Source organism: Lygodium microphyllum, chromosome 8, assembly GCF_053477565.2.
Source record: "Lygodium microphyllum isolate KBCC chromosome 8, Lygodium_microphyllum_v1.1.10, whole genome shotgun sequence".
NCBI lineage: Eukaryota > Viridiplantae > Streptophyta > Polypodiopsida > Schizaeales > Lygodiaceae > Lygodium > Lygodium microphyllum.
In genome coordinates this window covers 128,113,649-128,127,912 of record NC_141142.1, presented here as the reverse complement: position 1 = coordinate 128,127,912, position 14,264 = coordinate 128,113,649, and the positions used below count along the sequence as shown (strand labels likewise).

General features: G+C 42.6%; 1 protein-coding gene across 1 annotated transcript; it reads right to left on the bottom strand.

Annotated features, from left to right (window-relative positions):
* Window positions 1-8,064: 8,064 nt before the first annotated feature.
* On the bottom strand, window positions 8,065-12,123 carry LOC148032844 (ruBisCO large subunit-binding protein subunit beta, chloroplastic). The gene is made up of 13 exons (XM_087683513.1): window positions 11,663-12,123; window positions 11,196-11,321; window positions 10,968-11,105; window positions 10,782-10,877; window positions 10,414-10,656; window positions 10,002-10,236; window positions 9,741-9,910; window positions 9,501-9,578; window positions 9,320-9,391; window positions 8,959-9,063; window positions 8,685-8,870; window positions 8,486-8,612; window positions 8,065-8,404 (listed from the first exon to the last, which is right to left on the bottom strand). Exons 1-13 carry the CDS (start codon window positions 11,918-11,920, stop codon window positions 8,391-8,393), a joined length of 1,848 nt encoding a protein of 615 aa, XP_087539639.1. The 5' UTR covers window positions 11,921-12,123; the 3' UTR covers window positions 8,065-8,390.
* Window positions 12,124-14,264: the final 2,141 nt, after the last annotated feature.

The following is a 14,264-nucleotide window of genomic DNA, read 5'->3' as shown; positions in this document are numbered from 1 at the left end:
AAAAACAGTATGGCTTGGATATGTTGTTCAAGTATGGTATGACAGCATGCAAACCACTTTCAGTCCCGTTGGAGTAGAATGTAAAGTTGAGTGCTAATATTGGGAATGAGATAGAAGACCCTATTATGTTCAAGAGGATAGTGGGGAGTTTGATCTACATGACCATTACAAGGCCAGACTTGAGCTACACTGTTGGTCTTGTGAGTTAGTTTATGCAAGTACCTAGAAAGCCACATTTGGATGTAGTCAGACGCATATTGAGATTACATTATGGAATTTTCTATGAGACAGGTACAGATGTACAGGTGTTTGGATACACAGATGCAGATTGGGCTAGTAGTATGTCTAATAGAAGATCTACCAGCAGATACATGTTCTTTCTTGGTAGTACAGCAGTTACTTGGAGTAGTAAAAAGCAATCTACAATTGCTTTGTCGAGTACAGAGGCTGAGTATAGAGGTGTTGCTGTTGCAGCATGTGAGGTAGTATGGCTGCAAAAGTTATTGGCTAATTTAGATGTGCAAGTGGAAGATCCAATTGTCATTTATTGTGACAACATGAGCAGTATATAGTTTGCTAGGAACCCTGTGTTCCATGCCAGGACAAAACATATTGAGGTACACTACCACTTTGTGAGAGAGAAGGTACTAGCAGGTGAGATTGACTTGTCGGTAGTCACCACCAGATAAGATATCAATATTGTTGTTCGTGTTTTGAGTAGGTTCTCAAACAAACCATGAGAAAGCCATTAAAAAGCTAGGACACAGGTGCTTAGATACTTAAAGAGACCTCGACTATGGTATTAGATATAGTTCTCAAAGTTCTCTTGTGAGAAACTATGACTCAAACTTGGCAAGTGATAGTAATTCCAAGAAGTCAATTTTTGGATATTGCTTCTCTTTCGGTTTAGGAATCTTCTCTTGGATCAATAAAAAGCAACCAAGAATGGCATCGTCTTCTACTTAAGCAAAATACAAGGCAACTTGTCTTATTGCATGTGAAGTAATATGGTTAAGGAGGATCCTATGGCATATGAGAGTGCATGATGAAAATCCAATAGTGCTACGATGTGACAATTAGAGTTGCATTGCCATTGCCAAAAATCTAGTGTTTCATGTGTACACTTGAAACACATTGAAATCCAATATCACTATCAAGAACACGATCATTACAGTTTGTTTACTATCCAAAGGAGAGTAATGAAATAGATATCTTCACCAAACCTCTTACGAAGATTTTACTTTGAGTTCATCTTCAAAGACTTAGCATTGGGCTAAAGATGTAGTTCACATGCATGTGGACATTGAGGAGTGTTAGATATGCTCAATATCCCACCCTTCTAAGGTGCCACCAATGATTCATGGTATTCAAAGTTATAAGGCCCCCATTATAAGGAAAAGTCATGTAAGCCCAAATATTAGTTGGATTCTGACTTGCATGTTAGATGAGATCTATGTGATCAGATGGCAAAAAGGTAACCTTTATGGGTCTAACCTCTAGGTTAGATATAGTTAGGCTAGTAGCAATGAGTTGTGGAGTGTGGTAGTTATCAAGGATATGGCCCCTAACTACGGGGGTCCTAGGAGAACCAACATTTTCACTAACAAGGATCTAAGGAAAACATCCTTAACTTGAAGATAAAGGGAATATCCTTTAAAATATGCTCTAGTTGACTAGGGAAAGTTCATAATATGGTCGGACAAGCCGACTAGACTATTGTTTACAGGCTATAAAAGAAAGACAAATTTTCCAAATCCATAATCAATCTATCTTTCACCCAATCAAAGTTCTTCTAATCAGCCAAAAGCTCTTTGCCTATCATCTATCTAAATCACTATTTACACTTCATACTAGAAGCGCATGGGTGGACAAAGCCATCGTTAATATCAATTTGTTTGGAATTAAAGAAGTTTCTATTCTTCTCATATTTATTGTGTATTCTTTACTCTTTGTTGTGATTATGTTTACTACATGTAATTTTTATATCTACAACAAAACATGACAAACAATGAGAGCACAACATCAAAATGCAATCAATAAGACAACAACGTTTAATTATTCCATCCTCTATCACCTCCAAAGGGGGGGGGGGGGGGAGGACAGATGGGATCATGCCCACTTAAGAAACGTGGTAGAAAAATTGAGAGCAAACCATGAAGATGGGAGCGTGGAGTTGGATCAAGAAGACCCAATGATCAAATACAAAGGGAGAATAAATAGAGATGAGAAGGGAAGGGCTAGAATAGAAAGGAGCTGAGAGCCACATTGGAGAGGAGCTAAGCAAGCACTTCTAGAAGAGCGTCCTTTTCTTGAACATGTATCTCCTAGGCAACACCTCTGTCTAATGCCCTTTCACTCCGAGATGATTAACTAGCTTCCTTTAAAAAGAGAAACTTTGGCCAATCAATTGGGTATTCACTAAAATTGAAGGTACTAAAGTTAGCAAAGAGTCAATTGAGTATTCACCAAAATCAAAAGTACTAAGGTTTGCTCCACCAACCTACACGGACCCATGGTGATGTCACCACCTGACATTGGCAATTCATTATTTCTCTTGCTCAATTTGCATTCCCTATCTCCTCCCATTTCATTTTGTTCCCGTTCCACATCACGTTTTGGTTGATGGCAATAGGAGCCACTGCGGATTCCCAACTCATGCCTGTCCGTCAATACCTAGACTTACGCGAAGGTCAATGGATCTGCACGTGGCAGGGCTCTTATGTTTTTTCGGGGTGGATTCACACGTCCGGGTAAACGCAAATTAAGAAATTCAATTGAGGTCCGAGGCAGGATCAAAAGGAGGAGAATGGTGACTCGAGAAGCAGCTGCTGCAGCGTAAGAAGCTAGCAATGAAGCTACGCCGTGGCGCCGTCTCCACAGACGATCATCAACAACACGAATTGCTTGCATTCCACGCTGCTTCATCTTTAGCTTCCCCTTCGTCTGATTCCTTCACCCGCATGACCGCGCTTAGCCACGCCGTGGCCTGGTTCCAACCATCTCCGGCGCGCGCCGGCTCCGCCGTTAATCCTTCCAGTGTAGCAATATGGCCGCACGCAGCACCTCCGTCTCTTGCCTGCACTTCTTCCCCTTCCCTCAATGGCACCAGCTCTTCAGATGATGAAGACATGATCTCCCCGCAACGCGGCCTTTTACGTCCTCTCAAAATGGAAACAGGCGCAGCTGCCTCCCCTCATGCCGGCTGTGCCACGGCTTCTTCGCCTTCCCGTTTCACGAAGTGCCATAGCGCATGTTCTACAGACGATAGCGAAATTACCTCCTTGATCTCAAGTTCCCCTAATTCCCTTGACAACCTATCGACTATTTCCGATGTTTCAACCATCCCGCATGGTGGCGCGAAACGCCATTTGAATCATCGGCAAAAGCTGATCCAGAGCGAGGACACGGTTATACAGGCGGAGTATCAAGCTCTCCGCCATATCGCTGCTGTGTATGGCCACCATGATCATCCGCTGCATGAGGAACGGCAGCCTGCAGCTCCTGCTCCTGTGAGCATCGAGCGTCAGAGCAATAGCCTTGCTACTGCCAGACCACCATTGTCGAGCATCAAGTCATCATCTTTCTCGGCCAGCACCAGAAAGGGCTTGATCATGATCAAGTCTCTTTTGCCTCCGGAGGCTCGTCATATTCCAAGATCTTGCGCAGTTCTCCAAGCAGCTACCTGCATTCCAGCCCATGGTGCCAGCTTAAACCCTGGATGGTAATAATACGCCTATCATTCAAAATCAGTTTTCAAGCATAAGTGTTTTGTACAATGTATAAGGTTCAAGGTTCTGAACGCTCACGTAATTACACATTTTAGACCACATGTGTCAATCTTCGAACTTACTTGAGCCGAGATTAAGTCAAGACTATTATGTTGGGATTTCGCTATTTCTAGACTTCCATCTTTACTTGATGTCTGCTACAGTGCTTGAGCAGTTGTAGGTTTAGCCGAATAGCGAACATTATTTGAACTATTCAAGAATCAAGACTCGGCTTGTTACTTCGAGAAAACCAACAGCTGGATGCTCTTGTTTTCCAATTTCTAACTCTTTTCTGGCCGCAATATGTGCCAAAACTACGGCTTTTGCAGTCCAAAGAGAGCCAGATCGAAGACGCGCAGGGCAATGAGCAAGAACAAATTGTTTTATACCATCCACAGGCAGTCCAAACAATCTATACAAAACAGCAAACTTTCCGGCTCGCTCAAGAATAAGCAGAACGGACTTGTTAACTCGAGAAGTTTTAGCACAGATGGAAGCTCCTGCATTGCAGAGAGCGTCAGTAAACTTGAGCAACTCGCGTCAATTGCATGCGAAACTGTATGATTATCCATTTTGGCCTCCGCTTTCAACCAAAAGCTTAATAAGTGATTATATGGAAACAACCATATCCATTAAGTCGATCCGGGCTTTCTTTCGTGACGGTTTTGTTCAACCTAACTTGTTAACTGTTTTGAAAGTTTGACAAACTTTGCTTTACCGCTTCTCAAATTTGAATATTTATTCAGGTGACAAGAAAGAGACGATCATTCAGACAAAAAAGGCAAAACTTCACCGCGTCTTCGTTTCCCCCTCTCACCCTAATTGTAGGGGCTCGTGATAAGTCTGTACCAGCTAATTCTCCATTGTCCCAAGGATCGGAATTTTGTGGACAATGGAGCTTCAGAGAGATGGAACAACGTAATCAGAGCACAGTTTCTTACTTCGCGAAGGGCAGCCCTCTCGAAGACTATCACGGCGATAAGATCTCTAAGCCATTTCCGCGTCGTGTGTTAATTAAAACAAGAAAACACATTAATCAAAAGGAAAATGATCAAAGTGGAGAAGAACTTGATCGATTAAGGCATAAAGGTCGACGATCGGCTGATGTAGGCTCACAAACACGCGTTCAGCTGTGTGCCTGGAGAGTCTTACAATTTGTCGGTGAGGATACCGTACCGGAGAAGCTTATCAGGTTGGCCTTAGGCAACAATCCTGACACCAGCAAAGCGCTCCGACTGTAAGCTTGAAATATCCTGATTGAAATGAAGTTTTGCATAAGAATGAACCATTTGGCCACAAGTATTGTTAAGCCAACCGCAGCCACTCTACTAACAAGAAGTCGCATGACTTTAAACCGCAGATTGTTGAGCCAGCGGAAGCTCGGAAGACTTGGAGAAGGGGGACGAAAAGATCCGTATTTGTACAAAGTAAGAAACTTCTTGCATGTCCCTCGCATGCCGACTTCCTCAGTCTCAACTGTTTCTTTGTAACACTTTTACTGGCTTTCTTTTGTTTTCTACAGCAGCAGAAGTCCTAACCCTATGATTTCAATCATCCCAGGCTACACCAATTGGCCTTCAAGGGCTCAACATAGACAGTAATATGCGTGTTATAGCGGATCCGGAATCAAAATTACGATGCCGCAACTCCGAGCAAAAAATAGGAATTTCTTCTTCTACATGCTACAAACCGCTAGGTTCGGATTCTAGGTGAAAAAGTCAACCTGCTTTATTGTGCCTTGACTTCCAACGTCACGTCACACCGTGGCAGAGGTTCAAAGATTTTCCATTACCCTTACATTAGGTCTGTAATTCGACAACTATTTGGCTATTGAGGCCCGGATCCTACTGCTACATTGTAGTCGATGAAATCTTGGCTCATCGGCTTCATGTTATATTCGGAATCCCAGTAACCGTAACCATAACCGTGTGATTTACCATGTATCGAAACGCTTTTATTATGACTTTTCGTGCATCCAATTGTTTATGCAAAAAATTTATATGTATTTAAGAGAAGGTCGGAAATATGTATCTCGTTCTATAAATTGCTTAAAAGGCTACGCATCAAATAACTTTCCGGGGTCCTGATCACATCCATTCCTTACGGATGGCATTTTTAATGTGCGCCCGCACACAAACGAATATATATTATATATTATATGATTATATGATAGAGAGAGACACACATGTAGAGAGAGAAAGAGGGGTAGAGAGATGATCGAGCCTCGAGGGTAAGGGAGCCTATAAGTAAGTTTAGGGTAAATATACACATACATATATCTATAGAGAGAGACACATACACAGAGAGAGAGAGAGAGAGAGAGAACCTATAAGTTTAGGGTAAATATACACACATATATCTATAGAGAGACTCGCATACAGAGAGAGAGAGAGAGAGAGATGCACTTTTTCTGAACTTCCCACAAATTCAATTGGTTGGAGTTGGAAAACTAAATTCTGATTGGTATATTTTAATCAATGTTTCTGTTCCTCTTTTGTCCCTGATCTCCTTGTAAATGACCATGACTAGAGCTGATAGGAACTCCTGAGCATGTGTATGGAAAAGTCAGATCGTCACGCCGATTCGTACAAAATGTGGCCTGCTTGCAATTCTGACAGCAGTAAATTACGCTCTCTAATGGCCCCCCCTCCATATGACTATTAGCACAATTCATGTTTTGCACATCACAACGGCAACTTGATCCACTTTCCAACTGGAAAAAATCACTTCCCAAAGCCAGCTTGTTAGAGCCACACCACGCAGGGACAGCAGCCGTGCAGAGTACTTGGGAACAAGCAAGCAAACCTCTGCATGAAGGTAGGTTGAGAGAAACCGCTGCACATCAGAAGAGGTGAGAGAGATTGGCTTCATAATATACATCAACAGAGACCTGCCAAAGGCCGACTGCACTCGCACAGGTCAAATGACCTGCATGTCCAACGTCTTATGCTCATAGTACCTACGGTTGCTGCATCAGCAGGTAGCAATATAACTAGTAATCATAAAGGTTTAAATGGTTCGAGGAGGATGGCTCAAAACGTATTGACATGTTTTGATTGACAGACACATTACTTGACAGTGCACTAAACCAAGGAACACAATCTCCACCAATCAAACCATTCAATTTCTTGGCAAGCTAGTAACCTGAAAGGAATGGGTTGAGAGTACTTAAATGCAGATTAAGAGGATTAGGCTTACAAAATTGCTCATTCAGAGAATACACTTTTCCATGTGCCAATTTTCCTTCTTTGGACGTTTAGGTTACTAGCTGTCTCAATTTTTCTTGTGACAATTTTTTTTTCTCTAGAAGTCTAGGTTACTAGCTATCCCATTGGGGATGTATATGCATGTCAAATGCTGAACTCCTCAATGTGGGAACATGTCGTCAGTAGGTTCAACCCTTCAATGTGGCAATGTGCGTCGATAGGATGAATGTATCATCGATGGGTACTTTCAGGAAAGCTTACGTGGGAATCGAAGTTAAATCCACAATCTACATTGCGGTAACATTATCACAAGTTCAGCAACGAAAGTTGAACGGGGAAAGCTAAATGATGGGGGGACTGCAGTGTTCAACTTGCAGAATGTCTACCCATGACCCCTTTGAAGCAGAAGCAGGCATGACCTTTGATAGCTTATCAGCAACCTACAATGACAACCACACTCTCAGGGGCAGACCTGACAATCTAATGGGTTGACTAGTAATCAAGTTTCAAAAGAAAAGTGCTCCTATTGGTAGGAAATCCTCCTCCATATACCTTCCCACTGACGTATAGATAATCAGCAGTTCAGTTTTCATGTATTCTGATCCCTTCCCTTCCTACACATTCTCCAAATGCATCTTCCTCATCACTACTGATGAATTTCTCAGTTAGTGAGCCCCGCAAGGTCTCTTCGTGACCACAGTTCTAGCTACAAAATATCAATGCTACAATGCTACAGAGCTATACTCGCGCCTTCCACTTTTTCTTAAACATTAAGCGGAAAAGTCATGCTACAATATCGCATGGTGTGAAAGGGCATTTTAGAGGCTATGTGAGAGGCTATGTGACAATCCCTTCCTACACATTCTCCAAATGCATCTTCCTCATCACTACTGATGAATTTCTCAGTTAGTGAGCCCCGCAAGGTCTCTTCGTGACCACAGTTCTAGCTACAAAATATCAATGCTACAATGCTACAGAGCTATACTCGCGCCTTCCACTTTTTCTTAAACATTAAGCGGAAAAGTCATGCTACAATATCGCATGGTGTGAAAGGGCATTTTAGAGGCTATGTGAGAGGCTATGTGACAATGTTTCAAACAAATAGATAACATTAATCAATCATGTGGAGTACAAGCGAAATTTCCTTACATCCATTTGCCCAACAAATAATACTGCAGGTTTCAAGTACAAGCAAATTTAGCTTGGATTGACGTATGGTTCCTGGTTGCTACAATTTCAAGTACAAAGCAGATTTGGCTTTGGCACTTTGCACCTTGAGCTTTAAAAAGATCAACTCTCATTCTCAAAGAATACTTCCCGCAACATGCTACAGTACAAAACTTCCTCCAGTAACCTATGGGCCCAGCTTCCACTGCTGGCAGTACACATGCCGTAATTAACTTCCAGATCCCCCATTTTAGTAACCGTATCCTGCAGAGACACATACAGTAATTAGATATTATGGTGCATTACGATTGTTCAAACAGCTTCCTCAACTAAGAAGGTCCTTACCAGAGTTATCCATAGGATTACCAACAGGGGCAGCAACTTCAGGCTCTTTAATGTCTACCACCACTGCATCAGATGTCAAGAAAGTTTTGGCAACTGACCCAGCATGCTCTAGGCAGCACCTCACCACCTGTTACAGACACGTAAATATCCTTGCCATATTTGAATATTGTAAGGGAGTAATAATTATATTTCATCTTACCTTTGTGGGATCAATGATTCCAGCGGCCATGAGATCTTCATACCTCCCCGTGGCAGCATTGTAGCCAAATTTGAAATTATCATTTGACAGAACTTTCTCAACTATTACACTGCCATTGACCCCTGCATTCTTGGCAATGAGTTTCAGCGGATAGCTCAAAGCTCTCTTCACAATATCTGCACCAACCTGAAAAACAACGAGGCAATCAGGCATTAAAAAATTTTCAAGACTTTACCATAACAGGTTAACTCTGCGAAAGTCTAAATATTCTAACCTTCTGCTCGTGGTTTTCAAGGGTTTCTTTAATAACATCCACCTTGGCAGCAAGGCGGAGAAGTGTACATCCACCACCAACAACGATGCCTTCTTCAACAGCAGCCTGCAAATCCATTTTGCTCAACTCAGAAACAGAACTCGCACTTGAGGGAATTGATTAATTCATTCTAAAACAGAGCGAGTAAGAGGCTACGAAAGGCTTAAAAAAGGACAAGGATACCGAACAATTCTTTCTTTGATACAATCAAAGGTTCTGGCTTGCCTCATTTATACAACCAAAAGTGTGTAAGACTAGATAAACGTAAACAAAATTTTTGAAAGGCTAGGTAAAAGTAAAATAGAAATTCAGCCGAACTCACTTTTGTTGCATTCAAAGCATCCTCTACTCTCAATTTCTTCTCTTTCAGCTCAGTTTCTGTTTGAGCCCCAACCTGTCCATAAGAAATCCACTCAAACAGTTCAAATCTCATCCTTACATCTTGGAAATCTAATACTGTAAATCCAATATGTGAATACACATATCGGTACAATATATCTAACCTGAATAATGGCCACTCCTCCAGAGAGTTTAGCAATTCGTTCATTGAGCTTCTCCTTCTCATAATCTTGGTCAGCAACCTGCCATAGACAAAGGCTTGGTCAACTCATTGCACAACCAGTACCTGTATTAAGCTGCAGCAACTAATCCTCTCGTATCATTTGAACCTTCAAACACATGCACTTACATGGCACCCAAGATAAACAATTCAAATCAGTGATAATGATGGGGGAATGCACTACCTCAATCAAACTTTTAATTTGGGTAACTCGCTTGTTAACAGCCTCTTGAGTGCTTCCATCCCCAACAATAGTCGAGGTGTCCTTGGTAAGAACTACCTTCGCAGCAGTGCCAAGCACCTCCGCACCAACTTTGTCCAGTGAGAGTCCAATCTCATCTCTGACAACGGTCCCTGCATCCAGATCATAATAAATTGGCATCTCAATCCCATCAGACAATACCCACTGATAGAAAGAGATCTTCCGTCAGGGACATTGCCATACCTCCAGTCAAAATGGCAATATCATCAAGGTATTGGCTTTTCCTCTCCCCAAAACCAGGAGCTTTCAGAGCAGCAACCTTCAGGGCACCTCTAAGCTTGTTCACCACTAACGTTGCTAGAGCTTCCTGTTCAATATCTTCAGCAATGATAAGGAGAGGATAGCCACCTCGAATAGCATCCTCCAAAACACCAATGATATCGCGGGCTGTTGTGATCTTCTTGTCCACAAGCAAAAGCTATTCAAGAGTTTTCAGAGAGAATTTCAGTTAGCATGTACCATCCATAATTGCTCACACAGAGCAGTCACAACAAGCATCAAAAAGAAAAGCTATATGACTAAGCATAACAACACATTAGCCTGCCAGTCAGAGGTGAATCAGAATGTATATAAGGTAGCGGAAGTTGCTTTCCACCTTGCAGTTTGAATATTCCACCACCATCTTCTCATTGTCGGTCACAAAATAGGGAGAGATGTATCCTCTGTCAAACTGCATACCCTCAACAACATGCAATAAGCTTTCCGCACTTCTTCCTTCCTCAAGTGTAACAACACCCTTCCGACCAACTTTGCCTAGTGCTTCAGCAATCATGTTTCCAATTTCATAGTTGTTTCCAGCACTCACAGCTGCAACATCAGCAAGCTCACTATCCTCTACCTGAAATAAAGAATCCACCAATCAGAAGCATGAGCCAAAACAAGCAAGCAGTCATGCTACCAAGAACGTGCACAGCCATTTCTCATGAATTCACCAACAAACCACGGACGACATCAGCAAGTTACCTCCTTGGATAGGGCCTTGAGCTCAGACACAAGAGCTTTCACGGTTTTCTCAATGCCTCTGGATATCTGGATAGGGTTGGCACCTGCGGCAACCACCTGGGACACAGTAAGGGTAGTCCTTGGGTTAGGGATTATTGTTATATTAACAGAGGATTCTGACGTCCATGATCATGAACAAATCAGTACCTTCACACCCTCTGCAATGAGCCCTTGAGCAAGCACGACCGATGTGGTGGTGCCATCTCCGGCCAGGTCGTTGGTCTTTGCAGCAGCTTGCCGCACAAGCTTAGCTCCAATGTTCTCAACTGCATCCTCAAGCTCTACCTAAAGGAGATGAGCAAAAGCAGGTAAGAAGACGTGCAAAAATGCATGAGAACGACAACATTTTTCAGTCCCCAATGGTACAGGACATACCTCTCTGGCTACAGTCACTCCATCGTTAACAATTTTGGGGGAGCCATACTTGCTCTCTAGCACAACATTTCTGCCTTTGGGGCCGAGGGTGACGCCAACAAGGTCTGCAAGCTTGTCGACTCCAGCCTGACAAGTGAGGACAGTTACAAAGGGACTCAATGCACAACTCATTATGTCATGCAAGAGCGGTAGTTGAGAATATCTATGCAAGACTTGTAGAACACAGCAAGGGAAGCCTTGAAATGCCATGAAAGAATAATAAGTGAAATATGCTAGACTTCAAGAGTACAAAAAAAACTAAGAGCTTTTACGGAGAATGCCTATCCAAGCATATAATCTAGCACCCTTACTATCACTCGGTACTTCTCATGGAAGCGATGCAATTGACATCGTTCAGATATGCAAAACTGGATCCACCCGTAGGCACTACAAAGTCCTCATGCCATTAAAGCGATAGTCCAGCATACCTGCAGCTTCTTCATCGTCGAGCCATCCTTGTTGAAATATAGTTCCTTGGCCATGGCCCGTGTCTGCACAGCCTGCCGCCTCTGCAGGACAGGCCTCTTGCTAGAGCGGGCCGCATCCTTCAAAGACAGAGAGGAAGAGAAGGAGGCGGTGAAGGAGAGGGACTTAGAACCTTGCTCGACAGGGGCGAGGGAGAAGGTCTCCTTCACGGAAGCAGCAGGGTTGCTGAGGGAGCAGAAGCTACCGGCAAGGGCGGCCATGGATTCACCTCAAGCGGCGCCTGATCCAAAGGGGGAAGGACAGGTGGTCACGAAGGTAAGGAGATGCGTTTCTATTTCCTCTCGCTCACGCTTCTGAAGGGGGGTTTCTTCGCAGACCCTACCGTGTATGATAACGAGGGAGATAGAGGGGCAGGGGCAGATAGTGTGACGAGGGGACAGTAAGAGATAACCCAAAAGTTTCCAGAGACTTCTACAAGATGTAGGAAGCACTCTGAAATACCTTTTGTCCCTTCTTCCCCCTTTGCCCCTCCTCTCGAATATCCCAATTTCCAACTCCAGATATCTTTGTGAGCCACTGCTTTCCCTTTAGCGATGTGAACTAGCACTTACTTAGCCCCTCCCAAGAGTAATGTGCCCTATATTCTAACCATGTGCCCAACATGTAGTGGACCTAATCAGAGTTTCCAACTTGACAAGAGTTGCTCTCTCCCTAGCACGACCCAAACTTCAACATTGCATTGTTAAACATGCAACTACCCTAATAACCCTCAACTAAGCGCTCCGCGCCTAGACTCGCCCGACGGGCGCGATTTTTGCGGGTCCTGCCCCCGCGTTCTCTTTTTTTTCTTGTGGGGGAGGTGGGGGGCTGCCACGTGGCACCCGCCCCCACCTCTCGTTAACTAATAGTATAGATGTGACACATTTCTAAGGCAAGAGTCTCAAGTAAATGATGCTAACAAAGCATTTCGTGATATTCCATTTCATCATGAAAGAATGATTGGGCCCATGTGCAATAGCCAAGCTAGTAGGGGCATTCTTTGTTGCATAAGGTTGTGGGTTCAAGCCTCGACTTGACAACTGTGAGGGGTGGCTTTTCACCTAGGAATGAGGTTTACCTTCAAAGGCATTGGCCTTTGGGCATTTAAGGGCGGCCCAATTCATCAAGTAAATAGTTAAAAAGGGTTCACATTGAAAAAGAAAAGAATGAGTGGCTAGCATTAACACATCCCCAAGTTTCAATACTAGCTTGGATGCAAAGCAATTTTGCACAAGATTTAGATGGCTCAAGTATATTTCATGGCTCAATCATGCTACCTATTTCAAATCACATGAACTAAGGTGTATACTCATGTTTGTTAGTACTCACATCCATTTGTTTAAGTTTGCAATTTCTTTATATTTCATAATTGAAATCATAGCGCTTTAAAATGTAAAACTCATTTGAATGACTAGATTCTTAGCTCAAATGCAACCAACTTTATTAACTCTCCTCTCCAACAACTTGAAAATCCACTTAGCAATCTCTAAAACTTGTTTAAATAGAAGCAAACTTGAACGCAACTTGATCTCTAGTTTCACAAAGTGCTATAAGAAATAAGGCGGTAGTAAGCATGAACTAGCCCACTTTAAAGACATGGATTTTGCTTTGACAAAAAATATGCATAACTTCAATTGAATGAGTAGAATTAAAACGAGAAACTCAATTGTAGGTTAAAATGTAATTGAACAAGGATTGCTATGTGAGATGTTACTTTTAGTTGTGTGTTTGTTTAAAGGAATACCATAAATTGCTTTAATTTCAAACAAATTGATACAAAGATGGCTTTGACCCCACCTATGTGCTTCTACTATGAAGCTTAGATGGTGATCTAGACAGACGATGATAGGCGAAGAGCTATGAAATAACTTTTCCACACCCCACAACTTGATGCATTGTTTATCGAGTTGCAACCAACATAACTACTCTATCTAACCCAAAGGCTAGATCCACAAAGGGTTACCTTTTTTGCCATCCAATCACATCAACCTCATCTCATATACAAGTCAGGACCCAACCAATGTTTGGGCACACACATGGCTTCTCCTCATAATGGGGGCCTTACAACTTAGAGCACCATGGATCATTGGTGGCACCTTATGAGGGTGGGGCATTGAGCATATCTAACGTGCATGAGTGCACAATGTTATACAATGTGTGTGTGTGTGTGTGTGTGTGCGTGCGCGCGCGCACGCAATGTATGTATGCATGTATCTTATATTGTCCCATAGAATAAAGTATGTACATTTGACGTGCATGTCTCAACATGGTGCTTTTCATCACAACTAGTGAGTGTTTTATACCTGGTGAACATGCCCCAATATTGGAACACTTCTTTAGCACTAGGGAGGGTTTAAAGAAGAAACATATCTACACGTTTTGCAATAATGTTGAAATGGAGAAATTGATATCATAGCATGATAAAATGCTAGAGGACAATGTTTCACTCCCTCCATTGCTACACTTGTCCCAAACACCTTCTTGGCTCTCTCTATGGATATTCCTTGTTCTTTAAAGGCCATTATTCATGAGTTTTTGAATGTACTATCTCTATCATAGGAGCAT

What these genes read in the sequence shown, in the direction of transcription:
- LOC148032844 (XM_087683513.1), bottom strand. Translation starts at nt 11,920, where the DNA reads ATGGCCGCCCTTGCCGGTAGCTTCTGCTCCCTCAGCAACCCTGCTGCT. An exon ending in GAGTGACTGTAGCCAGAGAG is followed by an intron (nt 11,106 to 11,195) that starts GTATGTCCTGTA and finishes CATCTCCTTTAG; the next exon opens with GTAGAGCTTGAGGATGCAGT. An exon ending in GAGGAGTGGCCATTATTCAG is followed by an intron (nt 9,392 to 9,500) that starts GTTAGATATATT and finishes TCTTATGGACAG; the next exon opens with GTTGGGGCTCAAACAGAAAC.